This window comes from Odocoileus virginianus, chromosome 16 (assembly GCF_023699985.2).
Source record: "Odocoileus virginianus isolate 20LAN1187 ecotype Illinois chromosome 16, Ovbor_1.2, whole genome shotgun sequence".
Lineage (NCBI taxonomy): Eukaryota > Metazoa > Chordata > Mammalia > Artiodactyla > Cervidae > Odocoileus > Odocoileus virginianus.
This window is the reverse complement of record NC_069689.1, coordinates 4296612-4319012: the sequence shown is the minus strand read 5'-3', so window position 1 is coordinate 4319012 and position 22401 is coordinate 4296612. Positions and strand designations below refer to the sequence as shown.

At 43.9% G+C, this 22401-nt stretch overlaps 1 protein-coding gene across 2 annotated transcripts in view; it reads left to right on the top strand.

Moving 5' to 3' along the window:
- The window catches only part of OTUD7A (OTU deubiquitinase 7A), a 382361-nt gene that overhangs the window by 312650 nt on the left and 47310 nt on the right, over positions 1-22401 (top strand). For both annotated transcript variants that reach the window (XM_070477660.1, XM_070477661.1), the window contains 3 exons: positions 16169-16270; positions 19868-19995; positions 20729-20841. In XM_070477660.1, coding sequence (XP_070333761.1) covers positions 16169-16270; positions 19868-19995; positions 20729-20841 — 343 coding nt within the window. The remainder of the gene's footprint in view (positions 1-16168; positions 16271-19867; positions 19996-20728; positions 20842-22401) is intronic.

Genomic DNA, 22401 nt, shown 5'->3' with positions numbered 1-22401 from the left:
GGCAGAAAGTGAAGATGAACTAAAGAGCCTCTTGATGAAAGAGGAGAGTGAAAAAGTTGGCTTAAAGCTTTACAGTCAAAAAACTAAGATCATGGCATCCAATCCCATCACTTCATGGCAAATAGATGGGGAAACAGTGGAAACAGTGACTGACTTTCTTTTGGGGGGCTCCAAAATCACTGCAGATGGTGACTGTAGCCATAAGATTAAAAAACGCTTACTCCTTGGAAGGAAAGTTATGACCAACCTAGACAGCATATTAAAAAGCAGAGACATTACTTTACCAACAAAAGTTCATCTCATCAAGGCTATGGTTTTTCCAGTAGTCATGTATGGATGTGAGAGTTGGACTATAAAAAAAGCTGAGAACTGAAGAATTGACACTTTTGAACTGTGGTGTTGGAGAAGACTCTTGAGAGTCCCTTGGACTGCAAGGAGATCCAGCCAGTCCATCCTAAAGGAGATCAGTCCTGGGTGTTCATTGGAAGGACTGATGTTGAAGCTGAAACTCCAGTACTTTGGCCGCCTGATGTGAAGAGCTGACTCATTTGAAAAGACCCTGATGCTGGGAAAGATTGAAGGCAGGAGGAGAAGGGGACAACAGAGGATGAGATGGTTGGATGGCATCACTGACTCAATGGAGATGAGTTTGTGTAGACTCCGGGAGTTGGTGATGGACAGGGATGCCTGGCGTGCTGTGGTCCATGGGGTTGTGAAGAGTCAAATGCTACTGAGCGACTGAACTGAACTGAACTGTCTGTTGTGGGCTTCCCCAGTGGCTCAGTGGTGAAGAACCTACCTGCAATGCAGGAGACTCGGGTTCGATCCCTGGGTCAGGAAGATCCCCTGGAGAAAGAAATAGCAACCCACTCCAGTGTTCTTGCCTGGGAAATTCCATGGACAGAGAAGCCTGGTGGGCTATAATCCATGGAGTAACAAAAGCATCAGCTTAAAGACTAAACAACAACAATCATCTGTTACAAAGCCCAAATTAAGTGGTCCAGTTATCATGTTACTTAGAAAAGGCAGAGTAAGTGACTAATAGCCCCTCACCTGTATGTAATACCACAGCCTTATATTGGGGATGTTCATCTGATTTTCTTCTTTGTAGGAACTCAAGATTTCATTTTTATTTCTTAACATTCACAGTACTAGTTCCCATGGTCTTTCTGCCTGTTCTTAAATGAAGTCATTGTGTGGGGAGACGTGAATGATCACACTGTCAGAGCTTAGAGTAGAAACTTTGAGCCATATTCTCAATCCCATTGCTTCTGCAAAGAATCCTTAATCTTGGGCATCCCATTCTGGATTCTGCTAGAGACATTAGAGTAGCACTGGGCCATTTTTGGTTCTCCAGAGGCTGTAAGGTACTGGCATTTACCATAGTTTGGTGATCCTCCAGGGTGGTCACAGCTGACTCACAGCCTCAGGAATGCTTTCAACGCTTACCAGAGGTAAGAGTCTTTACCTCTGGGACCCAACTTAAATCAGAAATTAAGTTGAATTTAAATCTTAAATTGACTTAAATCTTTTTATTATCTTCATGTGGTCTTTCCTGTAAAAGATCTTCAGAGGGAGAAGGAAATGGCAACCCACTCCAGTATTCTTGCCTGGAAAAGTCCATGGACAGAGGAGCCTGGCGGGCTGCAGCCCATGGTGTTACATGCCTGAGTATGTGTGCATGACGGTGGAGGGAAATGGGTTGGTAGCAATAAAGTGGTAGAACTAAAAAAAAATAAATAAATAAATAAAGCTTCAGGGGAGAGAAGGAGGCAGAATGAGCTCTGTGGTATCTCTTGCAAGGACATTGTTCCTAACAGATTAGGGCCCCACCCTATTGACCTCATTTAATGTTAATTACTTCCTTTGAAGTCCCATCTCCAAGCATAGCCATGCCAGGGTTAGAGCTTCAGCATATGAAGGGGGAACACAAACATTCAGTCCATAACAGTTGGGTGATTTCAGACTTTTGGGTATTGTAAAGTATGCGCTATGAGCTGCGGCTACTCAGCACTGGAGCGTGACTTCGCAGCCCTGGAGCAACTTTGAGGAGAGATACCGCATGTCCAAGGGCAAAGGAGAAGCCCCAGCAAGATGGTAGGAGTGGCGAAATCGTGTTTAGAATCAAACCCCATATCTGCCAGAGACACTCAGAGGGCTCAAACAAACCTTGTGTGCACCAGGACCCAGAGACCCCAAGAGACTGAGACAGTACTGTGTTTGAGCATCTCCTGTGGAGGTACGGGTCAGCAGGGGCCTGCCACAAGGGCAGGGGCTCTGGGTGCAGTAGACCTGGGTATGACATAAGCCCTCTTGGAGGAGGTCACCATTAACCCCACCATAGAGCTGCCAGAACTTACACAGGCCTGGGGACAGATTCTTGGAGAGCACAGACAGAAACTTGTGAGCACCAGGACCCAGGAAAAAGGAACAGTGACCCCACAAGAGACTGACCCAGACTTGCTCATGAGTATCCAGAAGTCTCAGTGGAGGCGTGGGTCAGCAATGTCCTGCTGCAGGGCTGGGGCACTGAGTGTAGTAGTGTGTGGGGGGCACCTTTTGGAGGAGGTCACCATTATCTTCATTACCTCCACCATAGTTTGGCCTCAGGTCAAATAACAAGAAGGGAACACAGCCCCACCCTTCAACAGAAAATTGGATTAAAGATTTACTGAGCATGGCCCAGCCCTTCAAAACAAGACCAAGTTTCCTCCTCAGTCTGTCTCTCCCATCAGGAAGCTTCCATAAGCCTCTTAACCTTCTCCATCAGAGGGCAGAGAGACTGAAAACCACAATCACAGAAAACTAACCAATCTGATCACATGGACCACAGCCTTTTTTAACTCGGTGAAACTATCAGCCATGCCGTATAGGACCACCCAAGACAGACAGGTCATGGTGGAGAGTTCTGACAAAACGTGGTCCACTGGAGAAGGGAATGGCAAGCTACTTCAGTATTCTTGCCTTGAGAACCCCATGAACAGTATGAAAAGGCAAAAAGATAGGACACTGAAAGATGAACTCCCCAGGTCAGTAGGTGCCCAGTATGCTACTAGATATCAGTGGAGAAATAACTACAGAAAGAATGAAGAGATGGAGCCAGAGCATAAACAACCCCCAGTTGTAGATGCGACTGGTGATGGGAGTAAAGTCTGATGTTGTAAAGAGAAATATTGCATAGGAACCTGGAATGTTAGGTCCATGAATCAAGGCAAATTGGAAGTGGTCAAACAGGAGATGGCAAGAGTGAACATCAACATTTTAGGAATCAGTGAACTAAAATGGACTGGACTGGGTGAATTTAACTCAGATGACCATTATATCTACTACTGTGGGCAAGAATCCCTTAGAAAAAATGGAATAGCCATCACAGTCAACAAGAATCCAAAATGCAGTACTTGGATGCATTCTCAAAAACGACAGAATGATCTCTCTTCATTTCCAAGGCAAACCATTCAATATCACAGTAATCCAAGTCTATGCCCTGACCAGTAATGCTGAAGAAGCTGAAGTTGAGCGGTTCTATGAAGACCTACAAGACCTTCTAGAACTAACACCCAAAAAAGATATCCTTTTCATTATATGGGACTGGAATGCAAAAGTAGGAAGTCAAGAAATACCTGGATAATGGGCAAATTTGGCCTTGGAGTACAGAATGAAGCAGGGAAAATGCTAATAGAGTTTTGCCAAGAGAAGGCACTAGTCACAGCAAACACCCTCTTCCAACAACACAAGAGAAGACTCTACACATGGACATCACCATATGGCCAATATCTAAATCAGATTGATTATATTCTTTGCAGCCAAAGATAGAGAAGCTCTATACAGTCAGCAAAACCAAGACCTGGAGCTGACTGTGGCTCAGATCATGAACTCCTTATTGCCAAATTCAGACTTAAATTGAAGAAACTGGGAAAACCACTAGACCATTCAGGTATGACCTAAATCAAATCCCTTATGTTTGTACAGTGGAGGTTACAAATAGATTCAAGGGATTAGATCTGATAGAGTGCCTGAAGAGCAATGGACAGAAATTCGTGACATTGTACAGGAGGCAGTGATCAAGACCATCCCCAAGAAAAACAAATGCAAAGAGGCAAAATGGTTGTCTGAGGAGGCCTTAAAATAGCTATGAAAAGAAGAGAAGTGAAAGGCAAAGGAAAAAAGGAAAGATATACCCATTTGAATGCAGAGTTCCAAAGAATAGCAAGGAGAGACAAGAAAGCCTTCCTCAGTGATCAATGCAAAGAAATAGAGGAAAACAACAGAATGGGAAAGACTAGAGATCTCTTCAAGAAAATTAAAGATACCAAGGGACTTTTCATGCAAAGATGGGCACAATAAAGGACAGAAATGGTACGGACCTAACAGAAGCAGAAGACAATAAGAAGAGGTGGCAAGAATACACAGAAGAACTGTACAAAAAGGATCTTCTCGACCCAGATAATCACGATGGTGTGATCACTCACCTAGAGCCAGACATCCTGGAATGTGAAGTCAAGTGGGCCTTAGGAAACATCACTATGAACAAAGCTAGTGAAGATGATGGAATTCCAGTTGAGCTATTTCAAATCCTAAAGTATGATGCTGTGAAAGTGCTGCACTCAATATGCCAGCAAATCTGAAAAACTCAGCAGTGGCCACAGGACTGGAAAAGGTCAGTTTTCATTCCAATCCCAAAGAAAGGCAATGCCAAAGAATGCTCAAACTACCACACAATTGCACTCATCTCACACGCTAGAAAAGTAATGCTCACAATTCTCCAAGCCAGGGTTCACCAGTACATGAACCATGAACTTCCAGATGTTGAAGCTGGATTTAGAAAAGGCAGAGGAACCAGAGATCAAATTGCCAACATCCACTGGATCATTGAAAAAGCAAGAGAGTTTCGGAAAAACATCTGCTTTATTGACCATGCCAGACCCTTTGACTATGTGGATCACAATAAACTGTGGAAAATTCTGAAAGAGATGGGAATACCAGACCACCTGACCTGCCTCTTGAGAAATCTGTATGCAGGTCAGAAAGCAACAGTTAGAATGGGACATGGAACTACAGACTGGTCCCAAATTGGGAAAGGAGTACATCAAGGCTGTATATATTGTTACCATGCTTATTTAACTTATATGCAGAGTACGTCATGAGAAATGCTGGACTGGATGAAGCACAAACTGGAATCAAGATTTCTGGGAGAAATATCAATAACCTCAGTTATGCAGATGGCACCACCCTTATGGCAGAAAGCAAGGAAGAACTAAATAGCCTCGTGATGAAAGTGAAAGAGGAGAGTGAAAAAGTTGGCTTAAAGCTCAACATTCAGAAAACTTAAGATCATGGCATCTGGTCCCATCACTTCATGGCAAATAGATGGGGAAACAATGGAAACAGTGACAGACTTTATTTTGGGGGGCTCTAAAACCACTGCAGATGGTGACTGCAGCCATGAAATTAAAAGATGTTTGCTCCTTGGAAGAAAAGTTATGACCAACATAGACAGCATATTAAAAAGCAGAGACATTACTTCGCCAACAAAGACTCCCCTAGTCAAAGTTATGGTTTTTCCAGTAGTCATGTATGGATGTAAGAGTTGGACTATAAAGAAAGCTGAGTGCTGAAGAATTGATGCTTTTGAATTGTGGTGTTGGAGAAAACTCTTGAGAATCCCTTGAACAGCAAGGAGAGCCAACCAGTCCATTCTAAAGGAAATCAGTCCTGAATATTCATTGGAAGGACTGATGCTGAAGCTGAAACTCCAATACTTTGGCCACCTGATGCAAAGAACTGACTCATTTGAAAAGACCCTGATGTTGGGAAAGATTGACGGCAGGAGGAAAAGGGGATGACAGAGGATGAGATGGTTGGATGGCATCACCGACTCAGTGGACATGAGTTTGAGTAAACTCCAGGAGCTGAATGATGGACAGGGAAGTCTGGCCTGCTACAGTACATGGGGTCGCAAAGAGTCGGACACGACTGAGCAACTGAACTGGACTGAACTGGATGCACTATGAACTTTCTTATACACGTTTTCAATAAACACATGAATATGTTTTTGACGATACATACGTAGGAGTGGTATTGTTATGGAATCCAAGCTCGTTCTGCTCACAGCACAACAGACCAATAAATTGAGAGTTGAGTTGTTAGCACCAGGAATAAGAACTTTATTTGGAAAGTCAGCAAACTGAGAAGGTGGTGAACCTGTGTCCCAAAGAACCATCTTGCCCGAGTTAGAATTCAAGTTCCTTTTACACTAAAAGAGGAGGGAGTAAAGTCAAACACTTCCTGGTTCCCATCAGCTTCCGGAGGGTATATGTTAATTTCTTCCTCTCTGCAGTCATTCACAGGTAGGTTAGGTCAAAATGTTTCCTGTTAGCTAAATAAAGGTATTTTATCTTAGTGCTCATTACCTGGGAGGCAGAGTTTCTGGAGATGGGCCATTATGTGTAATTTAAGTTTATATGCAACATCCTTTAGTGATTAACTTAGAATACAGAGCCTCTTCCCTATTACAGTATTGCTGGGTTATAGGATTTACATATGTTCAGCTTTATAATAGTTTTCCAAATACTTTTCCAAAATGGATGTACCAATTCACTCTTCCACTATTGAGAGTGCTGTTCTGTATTTTTTGTCTTTCCATTTTACTCACTGTGTTGGAAGTATGTCCCATAGTGGCTTTAATTTTTATTTTCTGATGGCTAATGAAGTTGAATAGCTTTTCATGTTACTGTCCATTTGATTATCCTCGTTCATTGGATGACTTTTCAGGTTTTTTGCCCATTTTTAACCTTCATCTTCTTGTTTGATTTGTGGGAATTCCTTAAACATTATGAATATAAGTCCTTTATCAGATGTGTATTACAAATACCTTCACCCACTCTATGGGCTGTCCTTTTACTGACTGATACACTTTAAGGAACTAGTGATCTAATGCTAAAGGAGTTCAATTTACCTTTTTTCCCTCTTTCTTCAGGACTTCTATTTTGGTTTAAGAAATGATTGCCTAGCCCAGGTTTCTGAAGATAAAAACTCTTTCCTTCACATTTAAATCTACAACCCACCTAAAAAATGACTTTGACGTGTAGTGTGACATGTAGTGAAAGTCCATTTTCTCACATGTTTACACACCTGCCCTGGTGCCGTTATTGAAACCATTTTACTCTGCTGTACTGCAAGGTGACATTTGAGATAAAGCAGGTGATTGTATATGTGAGGGTCTGATTTGGACTCTGTTTTGTCCCTTTGGTGCATCTTTCCTTAAAACAAGATGACCATAGTTTTATAAGTCATATCATGCAGTATAAGTCCTCCAGCTTCGTTTTTCTTCTTATGATTTGTCTTTGCTATTCTCAGCCTTTGCATTTCTACATAAATTAATGTGTATGTACTCTATATAGAATAATTATATATTTAATATGGAATCTATATGTTAATTCCATATAAATTAATCTATAGATCAAGTGAGAGAAAATTTATGTCTTTGCAATATTAAATTTCCTAATCAACGAACATAACATGTTCCTTAACTCTTTCACAAATATTTTTTAATTTTCAAAGTAAGGGTCTTGAACATTATTCATTAGGTTATCTCTATGCATTTTATGTATTTTGTTATATTGTAAAGAAATGATCTTAAAACACCAGCAACAGCTGAGATATAGAAATACAGTTTATTGTTATTTATTAATCTTGTATTCTAGAACCTTTCTACATTTATTTATAAATTCTAGTAGCTTGTAGAGTTTTTTGGACTTTCTCGGTCCATGATCTATAAAAAACAAAGAATGATAGTTTTATTTTTTCTTTTCTAATTGGAGTAGGGGTAGGTTCTTTTTGTCTTGCTACATCATGTAGGTCTTCCAGGAAATTTTTTAATTGGAGAGTTAATAGCAGATATCCTCGACTAATTTCCAATCTCAGAGGGAAATGTACTATTTCACCAGTAATTATGATAATAGCTGTAGCATTTTTGTAGATACTATAATACATATGAGATTAAGGTAGTTACCTTCCATTCCCAGTTTTCTAAGTTTTTATCTTTCATAAATGATGTTGAAAGTTATCAAATGCCTTTTCTTTATCCTTTAAAGTGATCATGTGATTTTCCTCTTTTTTTCTGTACATTGGTGGATTATATTGATTGATTTTCAAATGGTTACCCACTCGTACATTCCTGGAGTAAACCTCAAACCTCATTTAGTTATAGTATCATTGCTTTTGTGTATCACTAAATTTGATTTGCTAGGGTTTTTTTTAAGATTTTGACATCTATGTTCATGAGAAATATTGATCTTTTGTTTCCTGTAATGTTTGCATTAGTTTTAATATGAAGATTAGTTTAGCCTCATAAAAAAAGTTGTAAAGTCTATCCTCTGTTTCTATTCTGTGGAGGAGTTTCTACAAGATTGATGTTATAACTTTTTTAAATGATTGGAAAAATTCAGTCTGGAACCGCATGATCATGTGGCTATGATTTGTGTATGTTTTAAAATTACAGACTCTATTTCTTTTAAGAGATTTTGACCTATTTAGAATCTCTGTTTCTTCTTATGTCATTTTGAAATGGTTTTGAAGAATTTGTCTATTTTATCTAAATTCTCAGATGTCTGTGTTAGCTCCTATTATTTTTTAAATGTCAATAGGATCCGTGATGATGGCCCTTTTTTTCTTTTTTGAAAAATGTTTATTTATTTATTTGATTGCACCATTTCTTAGTTGTGGTACCCAGCATCTTCAATGTTCATTGCAGCATGCGAGATCTTTTAGTTGTGGCATGCGAACTCTTAGCTATGGCACGTGGGATCTAGTTCCCGGACCAGGGTTGAACCCAGCCCCCCTACACTGGGAGCACAAGTCTTAGCCACTGGGCCATCAGGGAAGTCTTAATGGTCCCTTTTTCATTTCCAGTGTTCATGCTTTGAAATTCCCTTTGGTTTTCATTAATAATGTTGCTAGGGACTTGTGAATCTTATCAATCTATTCAAGGAACCTATCTTGGTTTCCATTGGCTTTTCCTTGGTACATTTATTTCCTGTTTCATTAACCTCTACTCTTTATTTTTATTCCTTCTGTCCTCTTCATTTGGGTTAGATGTGCTGTTCTTTATTCTGGCTTCATGAAATGGAAGTTTATATCACTACATCTTCTTTGTCAGTATGGTATAATGTTGTAAATGCTATAAAGCCATAAATGTCTTTCTGTGCAGTGTTTTGGGCTTCCCTGATAGCTCAGTTGGTAAAAAAAAAAAAAAATCCACCTGCAATGCAGGAGACCCCAGTTCAATTCCTGGGTCAGGAAGATCCACTGGAGAAGGGATGGGCTACCCACTCCAGTATTCTTGGGCTTCCCTTTTGGCTCAGCTGGTAAAGAATCCACCTGCAATGCAGGAGACCTGGGTTCAATCCCTGGGTTAGGAAGATTCCCTGGAGAAAGGAAAGGCAGTATTCTGGCCTAGAGAATTCCATGGACTGTATAGTCCATGGGTTGCAAAGAGTCGAACACAACTGAGTGACTTTCACTTTCACTGATGAGTGATCCTCATTGGGCCATTTTCACCCTGTTTTGTGTTGAGGCTGAGGTGACCACCCCAAAATGGGAATATCAGGCCAGGATCACCAGGCCTCCATGGGGGAGGTATCCAATTTTGACTGGAGTCCAGTAGTGGGTTAATTGAAACTTTTCCAATGGGATGAACATGGTAGTCATGTCATGGGGGTGACAAGTCTGAAACTCCAAGGGATGCTTGTTGGGTAGATGCTACCTCCCTCTGCCAGAGGTTCCAGTCAGCAAAAGCATTGATCACAGACCCTTGTAACTCAAAGGGACACTGGGATTGTAGGGCCCCCAAAGCTGCAAATGTACTAGAGTTTGCTGGACCACTTCCAACTTAGCCTGATGGGCTGGCTCCATGTATGGGAAGCTCGTTTGCAAGTTGGAGGTCATAAAGGACCAACTAGAATGCCCAGGTAAGGCGTATTGCATCTCCAACTCAGAACCTAAGTAGGAGCCCTCTTTTGGCAGTGGATTGTGATGGCTGAAGAGACTGCAGATTTCCTTGACCACCAGAGAGATTGATCATTGTGAATCCCCAACAGCATCCCAAGAAACTTGACTTCACAAGGAGGCTCTTAAATTTTGGGGGACTTTTTAGCCACCCAACTGGCTGAGGTGTGATATCACAGAGTCCAGGCCCTGAGGCTGAGCTTCTGATGTGCAAGTCAGCAGTCATCATCTACATGGTGAAAGCTTGGAACCCTTGAGTAGAGGCCTCATGTGCAACCCTGACTCACTCACCAGGAGCAAATGGCAGGAGCATTCTCCCCATTTGCCCTTCTCGACCTGTGGCTCTTCTGATCAGGATAATCCCCTTTGGCATTTATGGGATAGGATATCCATGCTGCTGCTGCTGCTGCTGCTACGTCACTTCAGTCATGTCTGACTCTGTGCCACCCCATGGACAACAGCCCACTAGACTCTGCCGTCCCTGGGATTCTCCAGGCAAGAATACTGGAGTGAGGTGCCGTTTCCTTCTCCAATGCATGTGAACTTAATTCCTATTGTACAATTCAAGTACAGAAGCAGCAACAAGTCTGCACTGGATTGGACCCAGGGGCACTGCACACAGAATTCCATGAGCTTCCATTCCCCACTGTGAGCATAGCCAACTCCTGTCACTTGAGCTCAGAGGCCACTTCCCCTTGTAACTGGGTAGGATGGTAACTGTCGCACTTTTCTCCAACAGAGCCATAAAAGTGTGAACACCTCTCCTCCACAAGTTGCCCCAGCTCACTTGAACAAGTGCATGTGATCTCTGGTCCCGCTCTGGGGCAGAGAGACCTGGGCCTCATCCCTATTACCTTTCATGAAAGCAGCTAATGTTGGGGAAGAGAGGTAGGGAGGGGCCAGGAGGTACAGAGGGAGAGAGTCAGGCGCAGTTACTTTCCTATCTGAGTTCTTTTGCAGTTAAGTCAAATGAATTTCCCATGATCTGGTCCAGCAGAAACCCTATATCAATTTTGGGGGCTCCTTGGAATCAGGCAGGAGGGGAGTGAGCATTAGCCCCATTTAGCCTTACTCTTACTGCTTCACCTCTAAATAGTTGTTAATCGATAAGATAGTTGGGCCCTTACTCACTGGCCCTTTGCCCATCACCTGGGTAAGAGAGTTCCCCACAGAATCCTGGGACATCTTTTTCTACCTCCTGACCTAGGCTCCTGACCCCATGTCCTGTCTCTTTGAGAAAGCCTCGTCTCTATTGGAATCCTGTCTCCATCTTTAAAGACTGTTTAGAACTGTGAAGATCCTACTCTGCTTGCAAGCTGGTTAGTCAGCCCAACACAGGTTCATGAATGCTGGCAGAAGATATGAGATTTCTGGGTCAGAGACAGAAGCCATTATCATTCACAGTACATGAGGCAGAATGCACTCCATGTTCATGTCAATTTCCCTTGCCCTCCAACCCCCGTAGGTGATGCAGAAGCAGGGATGGGGGGATACTGTGCACATAGTAGATTTGTATCACTGCTCAGAACCCCAGCCCCCAACATGGTCAAGTCAGTTGAAAATATAATTACTAAATGTGTTATGGGCTTCCCTGGTGGCTCAGATGGTAAAGAATCTTCCTGCAATGCAGGAGACCATGGTTTGATCCCTGAGTCAGGAAGATCCCCTGGAGAAAGGAATGGTTACCCACTCTAGTATTCTTGCCTGGAGAACTTCATGGACAGAGGAGCCTAGTGGGCTGCAGTTCATGTAGTTGCAAAGAGTCAGACACAGTTGATTAACTAACACACATACACACACAAATGTGTTATACACCTATGATTTATCCTAAAATACATGTGAAGCAAAAATTGACAGACTCAAAAGAGAAATAGACACATCTAAAATCAAACTTGGAAATTTTTAATAGAATTCTCTTGATAAATGATAGAATTAATATTCAAAAAAAATCAGTAGGGATTAGATGAAGATAAATAAAGAACTTAACCCAATTTACATACATACCACATGGCACCTACCAATTGCAGAATAAATATATATTCTTTTCAAGTAAGAAATTTTACAAACTGACCATATGGTGGGCCATAAACATTGTATCAATAAATTTCAAAGAATTTTAAATCATTCAGACACAATAAATATCTGACCTTACCATACAATGAAATATCCCTCTTTACCTTACACCTTAATAATGTTTACTTCATCCAGTATCAAACTTTACCAGCTTTACTTTTGCTTGTTTTTGAATGATATATCTTTTTCAGTCTACTTACTGTCAAATTTCTGTATCATCATATTTATAGTTTCTTTTATAAACAGGCTTTAGTTGGTTTTGAAAGCAGGCTGATGGTGTATATTTTTTATAGTGTCTTTAATTGAAGTGGGGCTTCCCTGGTGGCTCAGTGATAAAGAATCTATCTGCCAATGCAGGAGACACAGGTTCGATCCCTGGGTTGGGAAGGTCCCCTGGAGAAGGAAATGGCAACCCAGTCCCATATTCTTGCCTGGGAAATCCCGTGGAGAGAGGAGCCTGGCGGGCTACAGTCCATAGAGTCTCAAAAAATCAGACATAACTTAGCGACTAAACAGCAGCAACAACAGCAAATTTAATTGGAATATTTAGTCCAATCACTTTTAATATAAATGCTCTTTGGTTTAAATCTGTTATCTTGGTGTTTGTTTTTTATTGTTATTTTTTTTCTTTCGTACTATTTTGAATTATTTAAGAATATTTATCATTTTGTTTTCCCTTCTAATATCTTGTTAGTTATACATTTCTTATCATTCTTTTTGTGGCTACCCTGTAATTTACAACATGCATTTTTGAGCTATTAGAATTTATCTTAAGTTAGCACTTTTACCTCTTTCTGCTGTCCTGTGTTTTTAGTTCTACATATAATTTAACTCAAAAAAACCATTACTAGTATTGCTTTGAACAGCCAATATTTACCAATATATGCATTGCCCTTTTTGTGTGTGTGTGTGTGTGTGTGTATGTGTACCCTCCTTCCATCAGTCATTTTCCTTCTGTCTGGAGATCTGTCTTTAGTATTCCTTACTGTAGATCTGATGGTGATAAATTGTTTCTTTCTATTTATCTGAGGTATAGAATTCTAAGTTGGTAATAATTGTCTTTCTTCAAAACACCTTGCATAGATTATGAAATTGCATTTAATCTTTGCATCAATTTAGAGAGAATTCACATCTTTACTGTGTTGAGAGTCTTCCAATTTGTGAATATAGTATGTATCTCCAATTATTTAGATCTTCCTTGATTTCTTTTATCAGCGTTTTCTAGTTTTCAGCATACAAGTACTGAAGATATATCTTTCCTCGCTTCTTGAATTCATACATTTATAGGTTTTGTCTGTTTGTTTTTTGCTTGTTTGTTTAACAACATCTGGGAAATTTTCAGTAATTATTTCTTTGGATACTTTTTTCAGCTTTACCTATTTCTTCTCTCCTATGGGACTCTGACTACATGATCTTCTTTAGTTTATTTTCTGTCTATTATTCAGATTCTTTAATTTCTATGTTATACCTGGTCATTCACAGATTCTTTCTTCTCTTCATTCTGCTGTTAAATACATCCATTGAGGTTTTTTCACCAGTTGTTGCATTATTTTAGTTCAAAAATCTTCATTTGGTTTTTCTTTGTATCTTCTTTTTTATTGTTGTTGAATCTTATTTTTTTTTGACTGACATCTATTTTTTTCCATTTGTTTCAAGCCTATTTTAATTGTTGAAGCATTTTCATGATGCCTGCTTTAAAATTTCTGTCAGATAATTCTAACATCTGTATCATCTGTGTTGGTCTTGGTTAGTTGTCTTTCCTTTTTCCATTTGAGGTCTTCCTGGTTCTTGGTGCAAATAGTTTTTAATTAAAAATTTTATATTTGGGGTATTAAGTTATAGGACTCTGAATCTTATTTAAATCTTATGTTTTAGCAGACTTTCTCTGATACCATTCCATTAGGTACAATGCACCACTGATTGATAATCACCAGATAGGAGTGGACATACAGGTTTTTTATTTAATTGGAGTAAGATTGCTTTACAATCTTGTGTTGGTTTTTGCTATACAGCAATACAAATCAACCATAATTTTATATATATATATATGTGTGTGTATGTGTGTGTGTATCCCTTCCCTCTGAAGCTTACCACCTACACCCTCATCTTACACCTCTATGTTGTCACAGAATATTAGACTGGGCTCCCTATGTTATATAGTAGCTTCCCAGTAGCTATCTATTTTACATATGGTAGTGTTCTTCAGTCCCATTTTTGTAGAGTTCATATATATGCATTAATATGCGATGTTTGTGCTGCATGTACAGGTTTTCCAAGCTGCCTCTGCTGACAGCTAATGTGGAATGAACTCCTTGGTACTGTTTGGCAGTGGTGGGGGACCTCTTCACCGTCCAATGGGGGTGGAAGTCCAGGCTCCCCATGTGTTCTTAATTGGGGTGGGGGCGGTAGGGGTGGAATCCTTATTACCATGCAGCAGTGTTGAAGCCCTGACTCCGCACCACCTGGCAGAGGGGGAGGGTGGAGAGTGACTCCGCAGCCTGGCAAGGGTGAAGTCTCAGCTCCCCATTCTGCTGGCTGAGTGGTAGGAGGGCTGCAGTCTGTTCTGCAGATACAGCTGCAATAGAGTGGCTATTTCTAAGCTGCGGTTGTCTGGCTCAACTAACCCTCTCCTGGTATTCTGTCTAGAGAGAGCATGATTTTTTTTTTTATGATTTCCATTGTTTCCAGACTGTCACCTTCTCTAGCATCTAATCTGGGGTTTGTGAGCCAAAGAGGAAGCCAGGGCACTTACCACCAGGTTGAGCTCAGGTCTTGAGTTTCTTAACCAGTCTGCCTTCTCTCCACCTTTTGGTCTGCCCATACTGTTTTATACATAATGTCCAAGGGTTTTAGTTGTACTTAGTAGAAACAGTAGGAAGAGAAGGTGTCTACTCTGTTTTCCTGGAAGCAAAAGTCTAAAGATGTGTTAATGAAATTTAATATGATTCTACCAAAATACCTACAATGGTTTTGATGTATAAAATTAAATGTAGTCAGAGAGAAAAAGACAAATATCATGTGATATCACTGATGTGTGGAATCTAAAAAAAAATGATAGTGAGTGAGTGAAATTGCTCAGTCGTGTCTGACTCTTTGTGACCCCATGGACTGTAGCTGACTAGGCTCCTCCGTCCATGGGATTTTCCAGGCAAGAATACTGGAGTGGGTTGCCATTTCCTTCTCAAAAAAAAAAAAAAAAATGATACAAAGAACTTATTTACAAAACAGAAATAGGCCTATAGACACAGAAAAAATAAATTTATAGTTACCAAAGGGGAAAGAGGGGGATAACTTAGGAGTTTGGGACGAACAAATACACATTACTATATGTAAAATAGATAATTAATAAAGACCCACTGTATAACAGAGGAAAATATATTCAATATCTTGTAATAACCTATAATGGAAAATAATCTGAAAAACAATAGGTATATATGTATAACTGAACCACCTTGCTGTATACCGGGAGCACTGTACATCAACTATACATCAATTTAAAAAATTAAATTTAAACCATACTCTCAAAGGTATGTATGCATCAACAAAGAAAGGCTTTTTAAATAACTTTTGGGAAGAGAAATTGTGTTCAAGGAAATTGCAAAAAAATTTTATATTTTGTGTAAAATATGTTCCCAGATTCAAGGAGAGAAGGCTTTAATCTTGAATTTCTTGCTAACTGATGGAAGGATTTGGCTATTTTTTATCTTAAAAGAAAAAATATCTATATTTTATCTGAGCATCAGTAGCCATCACGCTGGTGGCTCAGGGGTAAAAAATCCACCTGCCAGAGCAGGAGCCGCAGTAGACTCAGATTCGATCCCTGGGTCAGGAAGATCATCTGAAGGAGGAAATGGCAACCCACTCCAATATTCTTCCCTGGAAAATCCCATGGACAGAGAAGCCAACAGGCTACAGTCCATGGGGTTGCAAAATTGAACACGACTGACCGACTGAGCACACACAGCCATAACCCTCCACCTTACCACTGAAGTTCTCTAGAATCCTCTAGAAAATCATCCATTGATATTAAAGCTTACTTAGCAAACATCCATGTTTGTCCTGGGATTCTAAACATGAGCTTCTGTTCCAGGTCGCCTGAATTGGTGGTCCACCGTGTGCACGAGCTGTAAACGGCTTCTTCCTTTGGCCACGACAGGGGACGGGAACTGCCTTTTACATGCTGCCTCACTGGGTAAGCCCTGCAGTATAGACAGAGGGTGGCAGTGCCCAGGCCTGGTCTGTGCATCCTTAGAGGACAATCTTATACTAAGTAGAGCCACGTGCATCACTGTCAACTGAAGAGATCCCCAAGGGATGGAGGCAACAACCCCCACCCTTCTTGTCAAGCAGCTGGCAGGCTTGGTGGGGGCATAGAGCACACATGAATGAGAAAAGATCTGTCCTGATAGAAGGAGGCCTGAGCAGACCTGCGCGGATGGGCAGCAGACATCGGGGTCTCGAGCAATCAAAGAGGACTTCCTGAAGGAGCTGAGATTTTCCTGAGGCTTGAAGAACTTGAAAAAGTATAAATAGGACCTTCCAGGCAGGGAGAACACACGGATAAAGTGGAAAGGCAGGAATTAACAGGATGTTTGGGATCAGGGCTGAGCCCTGTTGAGCTTGAGCAGAAAGTCTGCGGGGGGAGGAGGGGGGCGGGGGCAGTGCGTGAGGCTGGGTAGATCTGGAGCCACCACACTGACTGCAGCTGATACACTTAGACTGACAAAAAGACAGACATGGGTAAGAAATACGGAGATCAGCACAGTCAGAATATACTGCAGAGAGGTCAGCAAACTCTTCCAACAGAGATGTGACCTTTCTGGTTGCAAAAAGTGACACCAGCAAATGCATAGTTGTGGGTGGCAATATTTGGATGACAGAAGGTAACAGTACACTTTGTGGAAGATCATGTAACCCCTCTGGACCCAGGCTTACATAAACATGCAGGACTGGATTTGTGCCAAGGACCCCAGCATCAGAGCTGGTGGTGCCTTATTACTCCTGCAGTCTGAGGACCCTCTCCAGGGATGGGCCCCTCCAACAAGAATATGGTCCTTGTTGGTCAAACTCACCTCCCCAGGTAAACATGACCTTAACTCAGTGCCATGACCCAGAGCAAGGATGCCCCAGACCTCACTTCAGACCTGTAGTGAGAGGTCTGTTCTATAAGAGGTGGGCTGAGCTGAGCCCAAAAAGTTTTCGAGGGAAATGCAGGGCGTCTGGGACGGGCCCGGAGATACCCAGAGGAGGATGGAGCCCAAGTGCAAAGGAAACATTCCATGTTTTTTAGGCTTGACAAAGGGTGATAGGGAAAACAAGGGCACCCACCCACCTGCCCCCTTTCTGTTTCAATATTAATTCATTCCTGTCTGTTGACTCCCCATTCAGCATAGTAAAATAACAATCAACAATTCCACTGCCCAGCGATGTCTGCTTTTAATATTTTGGTATATTGTCTTCCACACTTTTGTTTATACTTCCAGTGAAATTAGGATCTCACAGTGTTCACAGTTTGGAATCCAATATTTTCCCCTTAAAATTGTAAATTGAATTTTTCACGCTATTCTTCAAAAACACGTTTTGCAAGTTGTGTCTTATTCCATCGTAAAATATTCAGTATCCCTCTCTTATGGAACTTATTTCACCTTGTTCTGTATCAAACCTAGAGAAAAATTACAAAAGAAGACATCTCTCCTCTTTGCAAAGTCTCAACCACAGGAATGCCTTTGTCCTTCTGACACTCAATGTACACAGGCACTGCCCCATCATGACCATAGGTGGACAAGGCCACAAGCCAAACGGTCACATGCCACCGTGGTCCTGACTGATGGCGGGTGTTTCACGATGAGCACAGTAGGCTCCCCAGTTCTGCCTGGGAGGAGAAAGCCTCCTGCAAGTGGCCCTTTATCTGTGAGAGAGGCTGGGCTGAGACTGAACCTGGGACTCATAGCCAATTGATTCTTTTCTCCCACTACTTTGTTTCCCCTTGGTACTCAAATTGTTAAGCTATTTACAAGCAAGTCTGCTCAAAGTGGCCATTCGACACTCACCAGCAGTGCTTACCGGACCTGCTGGCCAGCCCTAGCATTGACCTAGGGTGTGGGCACATGTAGAAATGACAGTAATCCTGGGGTCAGGCTTGTGGGCAAACGTGTGTGCGACAAGGAGATTCTCTCTGCACAAGAGACCCAGACAAGGAGCCATGATGAGTACACTGACCCAGGACTTGCCCTGCCTGGGAGGAGGCTGCAGGCTGGTCGGAGGGGTGAGAAAGCTCAGCTTGGCCTGTTCATAAAAGGAGAATTGATGGCCATCTCCCTCCGTCTGTAGAAAGAGACTACCGGAAAGCCCACGGCAGCCCCCTGTTATCACATCTTTGCACAAAAGGATGCACGGCCAGCCTGAGCCTTTGATCATCAGTCAGTGAGGGTCACTGCTCTCTGAAAGCTCTCCAGAGGGTCCCAGCTCACTCCAAAGCCCACCTTTCCACTCTCCACCTCACCCCTTCTATCCCAACTGCAGACACCTTCCCCTCCCTAGGACGCCACGTGGACCCCCTCGGGGTTGGCCCTGACCTTTTCCTCCACCTGGGATGCTGACTCAACCCTGTCCCTCACCGCTCATGTCTTTGCCCCAGTGTCTCCACTCACGCTGTGACCAAACCACCCGGCACTCTGTCCTCTTAGCCTGCTTCATCTCCCCTTACATTGCCCCTGCCTGCAACAAAGTATGTCACGTGTTAATTCGATGGCTGCCTCCCCTCCCTTCCCTTCAGTGTGGACTCCATGAGATTTTAGGAATTTCGTCTGTCCTAGTTGCTTCTGTGGGTACTCCCATCACTTAGAATGGTGTGCCTCACCCCTACTGTGAAATAAGTATGGAGTTAATAGTATTCAATTAAACAAATGAATTTATGAATGAATGTATGAATTTCCCTAGTCTCTCCCTATAGCCAGAGCTGCATCTCTCATGGCGCTTCTTCCACTGACTGGGTTTCTTGGCCACTTCTGAGCTTCCCCAAGGATGTAGTCAAGGTGCTGGTTTGTCTTATGATACCTGGGCCAGGTGAGGCACTTCCCTCAGAAGCAAGTGCTCTCCCAGGGCCCAGATGTGTGCAGAGATGCCTCAGGGCTACAGACATTGGATGCAGCAGACCCTTGATGAAACTGGGGTCTGACTGCCGTCCTGGCTTGGGGCCCTGCATGAGGACACATAATCCGCTGTCCCCACAGGCTCTCTCCCACTCAAACACAAGGTCGGAACCACAAACATTACATCCCTCAGAACAAACCTTGAGAGGTTGAGGGCAGCCTGCAAAGGGCCCCGAGACTTAGTGAAATGGCTCTTGTTGTAAGAAGGGGCTGTGCTCCTTCATTCAGCGCCTGCATCAGCAGGAAGCATCAGGAGGGAGGGCAGAGGACAGATGCTTGCTAATTGTGAGAACTGAATATCTGTCACTACGGCATTATCTGCTCTCACAGCTACGGGGGCCAGACTGGTAGGTGGTGGCAGTCTCAACTCCTCCTGTTTTGCCCCTTCCTCACATATTTTCTTGTGGCTCAGATGGTAAAGAATCTACCTGCAGTTCAGGGGACCTGAGTTTGACCCTGGGGTCAGGAAGATCCCCTGGGGAATTCTTCTTGCCTGGAGAATTCCATGGACAGAGGAGCCTGGCGGGTTACAGTCCATGGGGTCTCAAAGAGTCGGAAACGACTGAGCAACTAACACGCTCACTTTACTTTCACATCTTCCCTCTCTCCCCTACTCCTCACGGGCCTCCTGCCTGCAGGAATGTGGGGGTTCCACGACCGGGACCTGGTTTTGCGGAAAGCTCTCTATACCATGATGAGGACGGGGGCCGAGAGGGAGGCCCTGAAGCGAAGGTGGAGGTGGCAGCAGACACAGCAGAACAAGGAGGTGGGTACCTGTCAGCATGGCAGAGCTGGGACAGGTGCTGGGCGCAGCCAAGGCCAAGATGGGGTCCTATTTGGGGCCCTAATATCAAGTCTGTCTTATGAGATGAGGCAGCAATGGCTCCATTCCCTACTCAAACCCACTAAAGAGGAACCCATTCCAACAGTCAGCCCCTGCCCACAGCGACCAGACATCCACTCCCCTCACCTGTCCTGGCATAACTATGAAGACCACCTACCCTCACGCACAAGGCTGTCCCAACCTGAAGGGTGAGTTAGATAGTCACCTGTGAGTCACTGCTGGTGCGGCCGCTGATTGGCCCTGGCGTGGCCCCAGCCCAGGGTGTGTGCTCAGTCCAAAGAGAATGCTTATCACAGAACCTTAGTGAGCACTGGTCCTTTGCTGGCGTGGAAGCCCTTGAAGATGGGTCTGCCCAGGTCCCTGCACACATGTCAGTGGTCGGCACCCAGTCCAGTACATGTGCAGGTCACTTTCAGTCTCTCTAGCCCCTGAGAATGACCACTGTTGCTGAGTGCACTTCCGACAGCATTGAGGTTGGAGATTGGGGGTTCTGAACAAATTCTGTCCAGAGCAAATGCTGACGGTCCTTGGCCACTAACAGGTGCCCACCCCAGGGGCTGACCAAGTCAGGAAGTCGGGCTCTCAGCCAGACTGATGTGGGTGCAAGTGTGAAGAGGTGGACACCACCTCCTAACCCCACCCCCCTTTGTGCCAGTCAGGGCTGGTGTACACGGAGGAGGAGTGGGAGCGGGAATGGACAGAGCTGCTGAAGCTGGCCTCCAGCGAGCCACGCACACACTTCAGCAAGAATGGCGGCTCGGGTGGGGGGTAAGTGCTGCCCCAGCCCTCCCCCTGATGGCTTGGGAAGTGATGGGGGGGGAGGTGTGGGACCCCCAAGCTGGGGACAACACAAGGAGGACTCCTGCCTTAAGATCTTAGATTCTACCAAGGGTGCAGGGCAGGTAGTAGGGGATGACAGGACCCTGCCGGATGTTTGGAAGAAAGTGTACACAGTCACCATGTGCATCTCATGAACTCAAGCATGCCCCCTGCATTGCAGAGAGGGACTCACTGTCCAGCCAGCCTGGGGAGGGCCCAAGCTGCCCACGCACTCACCAGGCTCTGAAGCTTCAGGCTGCTGCTGGAATCCTAGCCACTAGACCACCAGGCAACGGTGGTGGTCTTTTAAAGTAACCTCTATGAAACTTGGGCCAGCAGGGTTCCAGAGCAGGTAAGCATCATGCTGGAGCCTGGCCCCGTGGTGAGTGACATGTACAGCACCACTCCTGCCCAGGCCCTGGCCCTCCAGCCCCAGGACAGATGGGAACAGACCCTGCACTGATGCTCCCAGCATGGACACTGGCCCTGCAGTTTTTCCCAGAAAGAACCAGATGAAGCACCTGAAGAGGTCGGAAGGGAGCAAGGGTCAGACTCAAGGATGCACTTGACCAACTTCCTGCCTTCTTCCCGCAAGACTCACAGTACCCAATTCCAAGGCTCACTGGCAGAGCCCCAGCAGGAGACCCTGGAGGCAGGGAGGCATGTCCACAACTCACTCAGAGAGAAGGATGGAGACCAGGTTGGGGTCCAGGCAAGGCGAACCACCAGCCAGAGAGCCATCATGGATAGCCTGTTTAGAACTGGTGACCACAGGGAGGACCCTCTCCGAGACCCCAGGAAGGCAAGACCAGCATGAGCTCTCTACCGAGTTCAGATGCGTGAGAAAGACTGAATGGCAACTGTACCAGTAGTTATAGATGCAGCGAGAACTGTGAGCGCCAAGGCCAGGCAGAGGTGGGGGTTTCCGTACAGGCACACTCAGAGCTACAGAAGCCATTCTTCTTCATCCTCCTGCTCGCAAATCACAACATGTCTGTTTCTTGTGGCTAAAGCAAGAGAAATCAGACATTCTGTGCTACTTACTGCACCTCCAGAGACTTGTGAAGTGCTACCTCCTGTGAAGTGCTACCTCCAAAAGGGCTGCTGCTGGGGTTTGCAGTCCCCTCCAGCAAAGGTGAACTCAGCTTGCCCATCACCAGAGCTGCTAGTGGGGCCATGGGTAAGAGGGCTGGTCCCCAGAAGGAAAAGGAAGACATGGAAGAGAGAGGAAAATAACTCCACCCCAAGTCATGCAGGTCTGCATTGGAAACCAGTGTTGGAGTGAAGTTGCCCATCACCACCTGGCACATGCAGCCCCGACGCCCGCTACAGACACTCTGGGGAAAGAGGGTGTGTGTGGAATGGAGGAATCCATTACTTGTTATAAAACTGGTAAAATCTGTGGAAGCAGTTAGTGACAGCCTCTGGGTGCTTCATCTGGTTTAATGGCAACTGAGAACTAAGAAAGGGGTCTTCCTGGTGGACCCCAACCAGATGCCCAGACTCAGA